The 15,354-nt window shown below is 43.8% G+C and overlaps 1 protein-coding gene across 4 annotated transcripts in view; it reads left to right on the top strand.

Moving 5' to 3' along the window:
• Positions 1-14,743, top strand: part of acaca (acetyl-CoA carboxylase alpha) — a 59,976-nt gene extending 45,233 nt beyond the window's left edge. For all 4 annotated transcript variants that reach the window (XM_080780298.1, XM_080780297.1, XM_080780296.1 and 1 more), the window contains 11 exons: positions 1,686-1,829; positions 2,398-2,518; positions 3,806-3,902; positions 4,908-5,004; positions 6,338-6,473; positions 7,520-7,697; positions 8,002-8,114; positions 9,240-9,394; positions 11,060-11,230; positions 13,134-13,270; positions 14,003-14,743. In XM_080780298.1, coding sequence (XP_080636424.1) covers positions 1,686-1,829; positions 2,398-2,518; positions 3,806-3,902; positions 4,908-5,004; positions 6,338-6,473; positions 7,520-7,697; positions 8,002-8,114; positions 9,240-9,394; positions 11,060-11,230; positions 13,134-13,270; positions 14,003-14,129 — 1,476 coding nt within the window. In that variant the 3' untranslated portion in view covers positions 14,130-14,743. The remainder of the gene's footprint in view (positions 1-1,685; positions 1,830-2,397; positions 2,519-3,805; positions 3,903-4,907; positions 5,005-6,337; positions 6,474-7,519; positions 7,698-8,001; positions 8,115-9,239; positions 9,395-11,059; positions 11,231-13,133; positions 13,271-14,002) is intronic.
• Positions 14,744-15,354: the final 611 nt, after the last annotated feature.

Raw genomic sequence — 15,354 nt, 5'->3', positions numbered from 1 at the left:
GCCTCCGCGTCCTTCTCTATTAAACCCCTGCCACACCTTGGGGATGCACAGTAAACCAGGACAAGCACAGTCCAATATCAGCGCTGTCAGGCTCTCCAAAGCTGTTGGCTATTTTTGCTACCTTCGTATGACACTGTAGTATGACGTCGTAGGAGAATTATTAATTTCCGGGGGGGTTGAAATATGTGGATACGAGATTTCTGCCCGACAGTGACGATATGCATCCTGCGTCCGTACGTGCATATATTTGTGTGAGTGTGTCGGGGGGGGGGGGGGGGGGAAATCAACATACATTCGATAGCGTGTGTGTGAAGAGAGTATCTGGGAAGAGAAAGGGCAGGTGTTAATTCACTCCGTCTGTCACAAATAACCCTGAGGGGAGAGGCAGGTGCTGGCGGCCCCCCAGCCCTCCAGCCACCACCGTGATGGAGGGATCCCTGGCTGCCCATCAGCGCTATCGACAGGGTCCACTCCCCCCTCACACTCTTTATCGGTTGAATATTTATTTTAAATACCCACGGGTAGACATAACCATTTTAATTGTCTAAAAAAAACTAAACGAAAAACATAAGAAAACAGAGATACAGGGTAGGGTCCCTTCCTGATGATGACGATATCCGTTGTGTGTGTGTGTGTGTGTGTGTGGGACGTACTGTGTGGGGTGCGTGTGTGATCGTATTGATCCAGGGCTATCTGTACCACAGAGTGGGTGACAAGCCCCTCCATTCCCATGCACGGTGGCACTACGGTATATCTATCTGTACCACAGAGCTGGTGACAAGCCCCTCCATTCCCATGCACGGTGGCACTACGGTATATCTATCTGTACCACAGAGCGGGTGACAAGCCCCTCCATTCCCATGCACGGCGGCACTACGGTATATCAAACCGTCTCCTCTGTTGGCCTGGTGCTTCATGTAATGGCTTGGGAGGATTATTTATGGAGCGGCTTGTGCAGCGTCCATGTTAGACACTGTGTTGTTGGCCCGTGTGAAGCATACCGTAGTCTACTTTATAACTGTTTTAAAAATGTTGTGTTCTGATGACGGAGGTTTCGGTTTCTTTTTTATTGCGACCTACTCTGAAAACCTGCACAATCTGTCATTCCGTACTGTACATCCGTCACAATTCAGATCTCCATATATGGAGCTGATCTGTTTTGACATTCCATATGTTGATCTGACGTCATAAAACCCTGTACACTCAAGACACTGCCCCCGCTGCCACCCTTGGATCTCATCAAAAACGCTGTACACTCAAGACATGCTCCATATTTGGCCAGTACAGAATGCATTACATATGTTGATCTGACCCCACATGCCAAAGCGCCAGCGCTCGCCCAGCAGTCTGCCGTCACCCAGGCGGATGAGTGCACGCGACCTCGCCCTTTAGGGCGTCTTACTGGTCGAAATTGAGTTTATTTGTTTTTTATTTAGATAGTTATCGATATTGTAGAAGTTATTATAAAATTAAAAATGAAGGTTTGTTTGTTTGAAAATTCTACCAAACATTTAAATAAGTAGCTTTGGGGCCGGCTCTAATATATACTTTGTTGGCCCGGGGTCCCGCAGGGCACTATACTTGGTATGTTTGTTTCTTTTACTTACCTCTCCACCAGATCTCTTAGCCCCAGAATTGGGATGCTATGGTTCATGTGGTTAATTGTCTTGTTATTTCCCCTCCAGGTGCTGGGCAGAGAAGTGTACACATCAAACAACCAGCTGGGAGGCGTCCAGATCATGCACAACAACGGTGTGACCCACTGCACCGTGTGTGATGACTTTGAGGGTGTCTTCACCCTGCTGCAGTGGCTCTCCTACATGCCCAAGGTAAGCTGTTGATGTTTTAATACATTACTACTGGAACTTGCAACCTGGTCTCACCCAAACACGGTGAAATAACACGGATTGGCAATTTCGTACATACAGTAGACTACTAGAAACCCCCCAAATCCGTACATATTACACTGAAATCCTCCCCATAGACCGCGACAGAGGGGCAACGTCTCAAGCGAACTTGAGCCACGAGAGCCGCCGCGGAGCGAGCTAAAGAGAGTGAGTTGCGGTGGTAACGTTGCAAATTTGATTATGCCCACTCAACCCCGTCCGACTCAACCCCGTCCGACTCAGCCCCGTCCGACTCAGCCCTGTCCCGAGTTGTGACCCAATAGCACAGAATCGTAAATAATGTCAACCCGAACTCACCCAAACACGGTGAAATAGCACGGATTGGCAATTCCATACATACACTACTAGTGAAAGCCATTTGAACATTTAGAAACCCAAGGACCCATGGGGGGTCCCCAGACTCCACGTTGAGAACAAGTGATGCAGGATACAGTGTCACTCATTCATTGAAGTGGATGTGGTTGTAAAGCATGGTTTCTTTGTATTTCAGTCTAAAAGTAGTCCCGTGCCCATCCTCAATGCCAAGGACTCCATAGACCGCCTGGTGGAGTTTATTCCCACCAAGACCCCTTATGATCCTCGCTGGATGCTGAGCGGACGGCCTGCCCAGAGTGAGTACATATTATCAGTGTTTCTCAGACGTTTTGAGGGCCCCTCCCCCTCCTATGCCCAGCTTTGTGTGTGCGTGTGAATTTTTGCGATGATTTGATTGGCTGATCACCCCATAGCAATGATTTGTTTGGCTGTACATATTGACTTGAGGATAAAAAGTGAGGGCAGGAAATTGAAGACGCTAATTGTGATTGGTCGGAATGAGGACGCCAATTGTGATTGGCCGGAATGATGCACAGTAGTATATGTTTTTTTTTATTATTATGCATATTAGGCCACAGACCCGCATAACTCTCAGTTATAGACCTGTAAACGTCCACAATGAACCATTTTCCTGGGGAACCACCTCAAGGATAACCTGACGCAAAAGTTGGTAAAACCCTGAATAGTATTCAGTGTTCTTGTTATATCCACACCACCACCACCCTCATAAATGCTGTATCAGCAACTTTGAAGAGCCGGCCCTTCATATTTATTTTTGTGCGTGTCATTTAGAGGTAAACACGAGGTGAGGACAGTCAGGTGTTATCGTTTCAGGCAGATATCCCGCAGTGTCAAGGGTTAAGCTAATTCATGACTAGGGGCGGGGCCATTAGGAGATGGGGAGGGTACTTATTCACTCACTAAAAGAGGCCCAGAGAGCGGCCCGCCATCACACCGCGGCAGCCACGGGATCAAGATAACTCCACGATGGATGTTTTACACAGCGGGTCAGGACCAGGCAGATTCCATATCAATGTAATTACAAGTCAGGTGCGCAACGAGATTGAGCACAGCGAGGGGGAGCCAGCCCCGTGTCTTTAGTGGTGATGAGTGCCGCGGCTTAATTGAATGGTATAACCCTCTCCGGCTGGGCCCATGTTTCTCTCTCGGTCTGCAAGCAGCCACAAGCGCTGACCTAGCCTCTTTATACAGTCATCCATCATGGCCTCTGCCAAGATGGCAGATTACAGGTGAACAATACACAACTTCTGACTGCAGCTGAGATGACAGCAGTGTATAATCGGGAACACTGCAGGGAGGGCAGAATGTATTTACTGAAAGACGGACGAAAAGGACAGAAATGTGTGTCTATATTTCTAGTGTAGCGGTGAACAGCCCAGGCGCTGAATTAAGTCTGTTTCTCTTCTTTTTGACTCGCTTGTCATTGTACCCCTTTCTATTGCTGTCATTGCTCTATATATCTCTATCTATATCCATATATCTGTACCCTTTCTATTGCTGTCATTTCTCCATGTATCTCTATCTATATCCATATATCTCTATCTATATCCATATATCTGCAGCGCCGAAGGGTTCGTGGCAGAGTGGCTTCTTTGACCAGGGCTCCTTCATGGAGATCATGCAGCCGTGGGCACAGAGTGTGGTGGTCGGGAGAGCCAGGTAAGTCCCAATGAGAACAATAGTAATCATAATATCCTGTTTGTACAACATACAATACAAGTACAAGTACAAATACAAGTTGTCCATTATGTCCAACCACACCCGGAAGCTTGGGAATTTTGTTCTAACGTGATTGTGTACGTTAGTGCCTTTTTACAATTTAGGCATTTAGCAGAAGCTCTTTTACATTACAGTAAGCATGAAAATCACAACACGTGTCCCTTCCACGCGCTTCGTCCGGCCGGGGAAATTCCCCTCTGTCAGGTGAAAAGAAGCAGCTCATGCATAGAAGGAGGCATGAGGTCAGTCCGCTGCCCCCCCAGGTTGGCAGAGGAAGTGTAGCGCCCAGGATTACATTAGATAATTGGCACTGGGTGAAAAGAAAAACTGAGTTACAAAATCGTGGGATAAAAATTTTAGAAAAAAAAAAAAGAAAAAAAAAAAAAAGAAAAAGAAAATCACAACACAAGTACCGGTACATAATACATCAAATACATGAAGAAATTGTCTTCAAGAATCATAAGGAAGCTAAGAACCTAGCATCTGTAAACGGTAGAAAATCTGTACAGTAAAGCTATGAGTATACACTATAGAGTGCTATGTCTACATAAAATGCTATCTACATTTTACAAGTTTAGCCTTTTGCATACCCCTGTAAGGTCGTCGAGGCCTTTAACCCATTCTGACCTGAGATCAGATTCATACGAGGTTTCCACTGGACACACACTGGTCTGATGAACCCATTCTGACCTGAGATCAGATTCTAAAAATGTCAGTCGTTCTTCAAATTTTTCAAAAATAGCAGACCTACAAGCTCGTATCGCGCCACTCGGTGGCGCGATATGAGCTTGTAGATCTGCTATTTTTCAATAGGTAAAGCATAACATGATGCTAACACCAAAATGGGTGCCCGGTCAGAATGGGTTAAACTGAAGATGGAGCTTTGTGAAACAAAAAATGACGTTAATGACATGGGTTTCCAATTTCTACCTGGTGTCTCTGAAGGCTTGGTGGGATACCTACTGGAGTGGTGGCTGTGGAAACCAGATGTGTAGAGCTCTCAATCCCAGCTGATCCAGCCAACCTGGACTCGGATGCCAAGGTAAGGTTTGCTCATGGTATGGGCCAGGGGTCCTTGAGGGAGTTCCACGGGGTCCCCCACTCCCCAGCTAAATGATAGATGGGTCTGTAACTCAGAGAGTGTACAAATGGAACCAAATGGACCGTGACGGGTCCATTTGGTTCCATAACTTCCATTTGTATACTCTCAGAGTTAAATTAACATTGATTTTACAATATAAATTGGTGTGCCAGGGATATAAATGCCATTAACGGTGAATTACGCCCAAGTCGTTTTCTTAGCGTAATATGATGACGATAATCCATTGATCATACAAAAAAAATCCATTCTCCGTTCCTCAGCGTGTTTTCATCAGAATTCAGTAAAAAATATGGGTTGTGCGGAACTCTTCTTTAAATGGGGGTCCGTAGTAAAGCATGTCAAACTGAGGGATCCTTGAAATAAAAATGGTAAGAATCTTCTCTTCTGGGGTTCCATGGCATATCCTTTCAGATGGGTGTCCACTGTCCGCGGTAACCTGAGTCCAACAGATGGTGGCAGTATTGAGTCATTTCCCAGCTGTTCATACCCCACATGGGGACACACGAAGCCATTGGCACAGTGTGCACCACTCAAAAAAGAAAGGGAAAGAGGCTGGATGCCCACCACGTAAATGTCCCAGTCTGGATATATTCCACGGACAGACATTCAGTTGTTTAGACAGTATTCCATGTGTCTTACTCTTAACCCATTTAGATCTGAGGCCGATTCTACAAATGCCTTTTTTCAGTGGTCAGTGGTTCTCAAACTTTTAGACTTTAGGGTTGCTGAGTCTTGGAACTTGCTTCACTGGAAGACAATGTCCGCTGTATCTCTCTTTGCATTGATTCACCTGATGAAATGTTATGATGAATTCAAATGGATACCGTCATCATTGTCAAACACCTTTTATCACTACCTACACTACACATAAATTAGTAATTAGTTGGCTTTCTCTAGAAGGGTGCCTACTCTTGTTGTTTCCATTCATTATTCCATTTATATTATTCCCCCAAAAAACATTGGACCAGTCCTCTTCCTTCAAACTTTCACCTAGAAACGTAATGTAATGTCCAGCTTGTTTGGAAACCGTGAAGACTTTTTAAACTTTTTTTAAATAGTTAATAAGTTTTGAAATATTGCATTTCTTATTTTTTCATTTTTTTTTTTTAAACTTTTTTGCAAATGTTATTCTAGATCAATTGAGGGGCAAATATTGAACCTGTGGAACTCCATAGGCCTATATGGTGGTCAATATGACATCAGTGCTATTCAATATAGCAAAAGTATATTTTTTAGTTTGCATTGAATCTGTGTATTTCCTTTTTCTTTGTAGCTTATCCAACAGGCTGGCCAGGTGTGGTTCCCAGACTCTGCCTTCAAAACAGCCCAGGCCATCAAAGACCTGAACAGGGAAGGCCTGCCTCTCATGGTGTTCGCCAACTGGAGGGGCTTCTCTGGAGGAATGAAAGGTACAAATCATGGAATCAATGGCTACTTTAGAGCAGTGGTGGAAGGTTTTCACTACTTTTTCTTCTGGCAAATATTGTACTTTTGCTCCACTACAATTATTTTAGATAATTTAGTTACTTTGTAGATTTGTATTATTGTTACAAAATATACATGAACCACTTCAGCCCTATATATACATTTTGGCCATTTGAAAATAGCCGATCATGTACATTTTAAATTCTCGACTTTTACTTTTAACGGAGTAGTTCTATACGTAACATGATGAGTGACAGTATTGATACTTTTACTTAAGTAAAACAATTGAGCACTTTTTTCCACCACTGCTTTTGCGACTACTAAAAAAGTACGACATGACAACAATGTGGATGGCATAGCTATGACATATGACTCCACATGTGGGCAAGGTTTCAGCCTGAAACGTAGAACATTATGCATGTGAAAACTAATTTAATTGAACACACACACACACACACACACACACACACACACACTCACACCTAGCTAGAATCCTACCATACAGAGCCACACCATAAGTGTGAGTGCGAGAGTTGCAACTACATGTACAGTAAATTAAGCGTTACATGATCACAGTAATGACAATCATCATATTATCTCTGTTTTCCTCCTAAGAATATGCAACAGCAGACACATTGGTTCTAGTGATAACTGACAATTTGCTTGATCCTTTTGACAGTTTACCCCAGTTTACGTTGGCTATGCTTAGCCATACGTTAGCAGTGTTGTTAATGTATCAAAATGTCAGTAATTTATTGGTATACTTCTTTTATTACGCAGCCTAAAAGCCAAACGGAAATATATTCTATTCTGAAATATATTTTATTCATAAGGTTCCAAATTTCCAATGCCAGAAAACACAATTAAATCGTTAATCGCAATTAGTTTGTGTGACAATTAATCATCAAACGTCAATGTGTAATGGTGACACAGCCCTTGTGTTCAGTCCGTCATATTATGGGAATTCCCTCTCTCTCCTCAGATATGTACGACCACATTCTAAATTGTGAATTCCCTCTTATCTCCTCAGATATGTACGACCAGGTGTTGAAGTTTGGAGCCTACATTGTGGACGGCCTCAGGGAGTATGAGCAGCCAGTGCTGGTGTATATCCCGCCGCAGGCCGAGCTGAGAGGAGGGTCCTGGGTGGTCATAGACCCCACCATCAACCCACGCCACATGGAGATGTATGCCGACAAGGACAGCCGGTTAGTGTTGGTTTTGACAGCAACGTTTTGATTTAGTTTTAGTCGTAGTCTTTTTAGTTTTGGTCACATTTTGGTCACCGGGAATGTTTTAGTCTAGTAAAGTCTACTAAAGATACGATTTTAGTTGATTAAATCTACAGGTAATTTAGTCGACTAAAATGTATTTTGGCGGGCCTTGATGGTGTTGTAATGTTGTGAGCTTGTAGATCTGCTATTTCAGCATGCAAACAAGCATAACATGACTTGTCATTTAAACAAAAATAAATCTAATTGCTTTTTCCCTGGTTTCTCCACTCATCTGCAGAGGTGGAGTTTTGGAGCCCGAAGGCACCGTGGAGATCAAGTTTAGGAAGAAAGACCTGGTGAAGACCATGAGGAGGGTTGATCCGGTCTACATGGGCCTGTCTGAAAGACTGGGTGAGCCCCTGTGTGTGTGTGTGTGTGTGTGTGTGTGTGTGTGTGTGTGTGTGTGTGTGTGTGTGTGTGTGTGTGTGTGTGTGTGTGTGTGTGTGTGTGTGTGTGGATCTGCAATAAGCTTGCAGATCAGCTATTTTCACTACACCATAAAGATTTGTTTTCTGATTTCTTCGATTTTTCTTTTCGAGTTTTGTTTTCAATTCATGAAAAATGTAGCTTTAATAATATTAATGATCATACAAAATGAAGGAAACAAAAAACAAACGGGACCCACTGTTTGGGAACCGGTGCATAGTCTACCTGGTTCTTATTCATAGCATTTTCCATCACTCTCCCGGTGTGTGTGTGTGTGTGTGTGTGTGTGTGTGTGTGTATGCCCATACAGTATGTAAGGAGAGGTATAATACATCAGGTTAGGAGCATGTGCAGTGTCACCCTCGTTCTTTATCTGAGGTTGATGGTATCGTCTCCCCCCCCCCCCCCCCGTCCCCCAATAGGGAGACGTGTCAATCACAGCGGGCTCAGATCAATCAGCAGCTGCACTGTCTCTCCTTCTCTTCGCCTATTGATTTCCCCCAAGGCCCAGATTGGGGGGTGGGGGGGGGGGGCGGGGTGGACTGAAGGAACGGAGGGGTGACCAGGAAGGGCTGGGGAGAGTTGAACGATTGAAATTGACAGCAGAAGTCAAGTCAGCCCAGGCGTTTGTGGTGGAGGTGCTAACCACCGCCAGCTAATTCAGACTCATAGTCTTCCTCCACTAATAATAATATTTGTGGGAAGGAAGGTTTGAGATTATTTTATACTGAAATAGTTAAAATAGTATGTGCAATCGCACAGCGTGTTGTAATTGATTGATTGCATACTTCATGTATTAGTAAAAGAATAATAAAACTGTCAGTATTTAGACACTTGTAGAATTGTAGGGTCCTCGGGGCTTAATGGGTTTTAACCCATTTAGGCCTGACCTCAAAAAAATAAAAAAATAACAGACCTACAAGCTCGTAGCGCGCCACTCGGTGGCGCGTTAGGAGCTTGTAGATCTGCTATTTTTCAATAGCTAAACTATAACATAAGGGTTAATCAAAAGGGGTTCCCGCTCAAAATGTGTTCTGAACCGTCCAACAGGGACTCCAGAGCTGAGCCCCAGCGAGCGCAAGGAGCTGGAGACCAAGCTGAGGGAGCGCGAGGAGTTTCTCCTGCCCATCTACCACCAGGTGGCGATACAGTTCGCCGACCTCCACGACACCCCGGGACGCATGCAGGAGAAAGGCGTCATCACGGTGAGAGGGTGGTGTGGTGCAAGGTTATTAGAGTTAACTAAAACTAACGAATAAAACTAACAGTTCTACTGCGTAACTCGTGTTCCCCGCTATTTAATCCAATATTCTACACTGCCTAGATTGTCTTATTACCTTTGGAGCATACGCCGAAGTATTTGCGACGCGTTGTGAGCTTGTAGATATGCTATTTTCAAATGGCCCAACCGAGTGAGCAGAGCTGAAGTGGCTACAGCATGTTTTGTAATAATAATCAAAACCTACAAAGTAACTACTAACTAAAGTTTTCAAATAAATGTAGTGGGGCAAAAGTACAATATTTGGATCTGAGATGTATTGGAAATTGCAAATAATCAAATACCTCTAAATTGTCCTTAAGAACGGTAAGGTACTTAAGTAAATGTACTTTGATACTTTACACCACTGGAAATCACGGTCAAAATCAGACGGCATCGACGCCACGCTACGCTGTCGACGTGGCGATCCTTTTCTTTGTGTTTTGAAGCTATCGTTGTCATGCATGCAGAGGTAGTAAAGTGTCGCATGTGAATAAAGCAGTGCTGCATGAACCTGCCTCTGGACGCCTGGAGGCTCGCATCAGTCTAGCTGCTGCTGCTCGCACCTCCCCAGTGAATAATGTTGTAATCTCGCTCGGCGCTATGAGACGCGTCTTCACAATTATCTTCTGATGACCCTGGTCAATCACCTCCGCACAGCCTAGCACAGACCTGCCCGGGGCTACCCCCATCCTGCTCCATCCCAAAGCCATCCTTCACACATAAATACAAGTGTGTGCTCTCTCTCTTCTCTCTCTCTCTCTCTCTCTCTCTCTGCGAGTATATGTGCACACATACAGTATATCGTGTGTGTGTGTGTGTGTGTGTATGTGTGTAGTTTCTATTGGAAGCATAGATTGATAGATAAGCAATCGGACATTCTTATACAGGCTTACATGCCAATGGTTCCACAGTTTAGAGACAGACCTGACCAAACTCAATACATTTTTAAATGATGCTGTTGGCATACTTCATACATGTGTACTTGAGGTTCTATAGAATCACACCGCCAACTCATCATACATTAGGTAGCACAGCGGAACAGGTGGGTACACCGATAATAGCTGATACAAATGTTGCCAAAAAACTAAAAGTTAAATTATGTGCCAAACCGATAAACTGTACCTGCATGGATCAGCTCTAATATATATCTGTATGCTAGTGGGCTTGTTTTCCTCACACAGTTGACATTCACATTTTATAAAATGACAAATTTAGTTTCCCTTCGATATTGAATAACAAAGTTCCCCATTAATTTGTAACCAATAGTACTGTTATATTCAATTTCAGGGGATCAATTCACCTTTTCGCTGCTTCATGACAGGACAGTGTAAACGAGAAAGCATAGAAGAGAGGCAACACAAACTACAAAGTCTCGGAGTGGCATTCCAGCGTGGAACATTGTGCTTACATGATCCACCAGCTTGTTTGTGTTATATACTGTATGTAGTCGCATATCTAATTAAAGTGATAACATGATGACAGCTTTACATAGCGAACAGGATAAGGAAACCAACCATCAAACCTCAGAATCTGCCATTGTTTTAGAGAGGAGGTATTTTTTTTCTGTTTTTTTTTCTTCACAATTTGTGTCAATTTGAACATTTCCCAGGATATTCTGGACTGGCCAACGTCCCGTCAGTTCTTCTACTGGCGTCTGCGGCGTCTGCTGCTGGAGGACACGGTGAAGAGGAAGATCCAAGCGGCCAACAGTGAGCTGACCGACGGCCAGATCCAAGCCATGCTGCGCCGCTGGTTCGTAGAGGCCGAGGGCGCTGTGAAGGTAAGACCTGCTGCTGCTGACCTCCTTCCAGATCCCTTTTCACGGCTCATCATTTGGGATTCTTCATTATAGTTTCGTTGTGGTTAGTTTTTCCTAATTCAGTTCACCTTTAACTCGGAGTGCACAAATGTAACATGCATTACATTACATACGTATACACTCTCAGAGTTACAAATGGCTACATTAACACAGGATTTTACTTTCTACTAAACAATTTAAAAAACAATACCTGCACACTTGGAAGACTGTGTGCCATAACGCCATATAAAACAGCAGTTTGACTACATGAAAGCACTTTAAAAAGCAAGATATTATAACTCCGTATTGTCCCGCTTTATCCACTCTCACGCCTTTCCTACAAATAATGATTGTCTTGGCATTTTCCATTTAACTGCAGTTTGCCGAATCAGCTGTATTCATTTGCAACAGAAAAAATCCTGGGAGAACCAGACAATCTAGCTCTGATAATTATAGCTTTCAAGCCATAGTGTGATATAACTAAGGTCCAGCTGACCCACAGAGTCCATGGATATCCATTTCCACTTCAGTTTTCAAACCAGGGCTTTCAAAGAAGTGCATGGTAACAACTGGCAATATTATTTTTAGTAATGTACTGTATGTACTGTAAGTCAGACAATTAAACTGCAAGCATTCTTATTACTGCCTGGCGGTAATCCTACTCCAATGTAAACAATCGTTATATGCATTAAGTGGAGCTGAATTGACACGGTATGTAATAAAAAGAATAGCAACACCCCATGGAGATAAACGCTGTCCACCGCGGGTCAGACCGGGGCTAGAGGACTAGCTGCAGGGGTTCCTACAGCCAGAGCAGCTTTTGAAGAATCTCAAGTAGTGACCCTCTTGTTGGCTAATGCATTACTCCAATTGGGATTGCCTGTCTTAAGCTACAATTAATCACAGCCCTGGCACGTGCAGATAGGAGAGCAACACGCTGTTTCTTAATTAAAAGCAAACAGATTAAAAATGATTAATAAGGGCATTAAATGTTCTAGTGGACTACAAGCAGGAGTGTTCATAAAAAGGCACCAGACCATTAACGCCCTGGAAATCTTTGCTAAGCCCCCAGCCTGGCTTTGTTTGGGATCAGGCATGCCAGCACTCATGAATACTAATTTTTTTCAGTACCAGGTCCAGTCACAAGACATTAAGCTTTTTCTTTTGATGTGCGTGCGCCGTGCGTGCTTGCTTGCGTGCATTCGTGCGTGCGCTGTAAGCTCAATTCTACAACAGCTGCCATTTATGTTTATTTTCAGCTAATTTCTACAACAGCTGCCTTTTAGGACCATTTAGTACTTGGCTGTATCAATTGTAGATCTTTATTTTATTTTCACTGGACCTTGAAAAAACACGACTGTCACCACGAATCAAGCTCTCATTTCTCCACGCCTGTTCGCCCATTGTGGATGGCTGATATCATGAGGCCTTGCTGAATTCTTGAGCCCTGGTATCCAATGCCAAGTCGTTCTCGTTGCAGCAAGGTTATAATCGTTTTGGATTTTTCATTATAATTTTTTATATATATATATTTTTTTCCTTTTGTTTCTTTCTAATTCAGTTAATTTTTGTTAGTTTTTAGAGCGGGTTTGCTAGTTTTTATTTGTTTTTATTTTTGTGACAATGCTTTTAGTTTAGTTTCTATTAGTTTTATTGTTAGTTTTAGTTTTCTCTGCCAATTTCAATCCTGCACCTGACAAATAATAAGTCAGGTGCAGGATTGAAAAGGGCCAGAGTAGGTATTGTCTATCATTTCAGTTAGTTTCAGTTAGTTTTGTAAACTCACAATACAGTTTCAGTTAGTTATTGTGTTTCTTTTCCTTTTTCTAGTTTTTATTTAGTTTTTTCGTTAGTTTTAGTTAACTATAATAACCTTGCGTGGCAGGCCTATCTGTGGGACAGCAACGAGGAGGTGGTAGAGTGGTTGGAGAGGCAGCTAGCCGAAGAAGAGGGTGCGAGGTCCGTGGTCGACGAGAACATCAAGTACATCCGCAGGGACCACATCCTCAAGCAGATTCGCAGGTGACACCTCTCAATAATGCACTTTGACAGAAGTGGGATATTGCTTTGCAACGCCAATTTTCACCAGTCCCCAGTCCCAGTCCCCCCCCACACACACACCTCTCTTCCAGCACCATTTGCCTGTGATGGAAAAAGTTAAAGTCCGGAATTAAAACTGTACTTGAGTAAAAGTACAAAAGTATTGGTATCAAAATGTACTTGAGTACCAAAAGTAAAAAGTTCTCATTGTGCCGAATGCCTAAATCTAAAAGTAGATCAGCTATTTTCAAATGGCCAAAATGTATAGAGGGCTGGTTAATGTATATTTTGTAATAATAAAAATCTACAAAGTAACTTAATAATTAAATAATTGTAGTGTAGTAAAAGTGGAATATTTTCCCCTGAGATCTAGTGGAGTAGAAGTACTGGAAATTGGAAATACTCAAGTAAAGTACAAATACCTCAAAACTGTACATGGTTACTTTCCACCACTACCATTTGCCATTATAATATCGTTTTCTCAAGCCCATCACACCGTCTGCGGCGCGACGCGTTGCCTCGCGGCGCCGCCTGGAAAATAGAACTGTGTTCTATCGGCGCGCCAGGCGACGCGGCGGACGGAGCCGGTGTGCGATAGGTTCATTGAAAATAATGGAGGCGGCTGTGTCCGCCGCGCGGCTCCGCGCGGTGGACGCAGCCGGTGTGTGGTGGGCTTCACACGAGTGTCCTTCTCCTCTCTTCCTTTCTTCTCAGCTTTGTTCAAGCCAACCCAGAAGTTGCCATGGACTCCATCGTTCACATGACGCAGCATATCTCGCCCACACAGCGAACTGAGGTGGTTCGTATCCTGACCACCATGGAGGCTCCGGCCTCCTCCTAGATAGAATGACTGGGGGGGGACGCGGGGGGGACGCTGCCCTCTCTCTCTTTCCTGCCTGGCTCTGCTCAGACCACAGCCCACATTTTAGCCAGGCCTGCTCCTCCTGACTACACTGTAGGACCTGGGCTGGAATCTAGAGCTGGAGGAGCCAAGCTGACGGCCTCTTGACGGCAGCCAAGTTACTGATGAAGCTTGTTGGCGATGATTCTGAGCAGGGGAGAGTGAGACTGACCTCAACCTTAAACATTTTGTAAATGTTCTGACATGTGGTGGTACAGTAGTGTGTGTGGAGATAAGTTAATTGTATTGTGTATATTTAAGTGCAATTTGGAAAAAATGACACAAAGACCAGAAATATCACAAAATTGCGGGTTGCAGAGATGTTGCACGATTGGCTGTTATTGTTTTGTGATAATCAATTGGGCCTCTGTTCTGTTTGAACTGGAAAATGCATAGAAATAAATAATAATAATAATAAAATAAATTCAGGAATTCGGGATGTAGTCCAAAAAAGGCACCTTAATATTTTTTTAAGGTTTGCACATAAAGATTTGAAGCAATTGATGCAAAATTGGAAAAGTTACCATGTTGCTGGGAGTGATGGTGGAAAGAAATCACACACCTTACTAGGGAGAACTTAATTACTGGTCAAAAACTGGGAGAAGGGGGGGGGGGGGGGGGGGGGCACCATAGCATGTACATTGGGGGGGGGTTCTTGTCTGCTTTAAACACGAGGACAGAAGAGCCCAGCGGGGCGTAGGTACAAGGTCCCATTCAGACCCTTGCTGTTTCACAGCTACCCCGGAGTGAGCTGTGGGCAGCCAGCCACACAACAAATCCACGGGAGACGGAATAGCAGCTGCCACCTCTGTTCTCCCTCACACTGCACACACACATGCTGCTTTGAATGCACTTTACTGCTTACTGGTCCCTCACACCGCATCCGGCAGCACACCACACGCACAGTGTTGCAGTGTTGAGTCGGGTGTGTATGTGCACAGACACTCTCCCTATCTCTCTCACGCACACACATACACAGTTGATTATGGCAGTAATGGCCGCATACTGTTTCATAAAGTGGATTCTCCTCCCTTGGGCTACATTCTCTCCAATTATTGAGGCTTAACCCCCCCCCCCAAAAAAGAGAACACAATCATTAAAACAAAAAGAGATGGTTCTCTAGCAGTCTTCTTTTTTTTTTACCTGGAAAATATTTTTCAATTAA

Source organism: Protomyctophum bolini, assembly GCF_963924005.1.
Source record: "Protomyctophum bolini genome assembly, chromosome: 13".
NCBI lineage: Eukaryota > Metazoa > Chordata > Actinopteri > Myctophiformes > Myctophidae > Protomyctophum > Protomyctophum bolini.
Note: the sequence above shows the minus strand (reverse complement) of the source record. Positions and strands in the feature narration are given on the sequence as shown.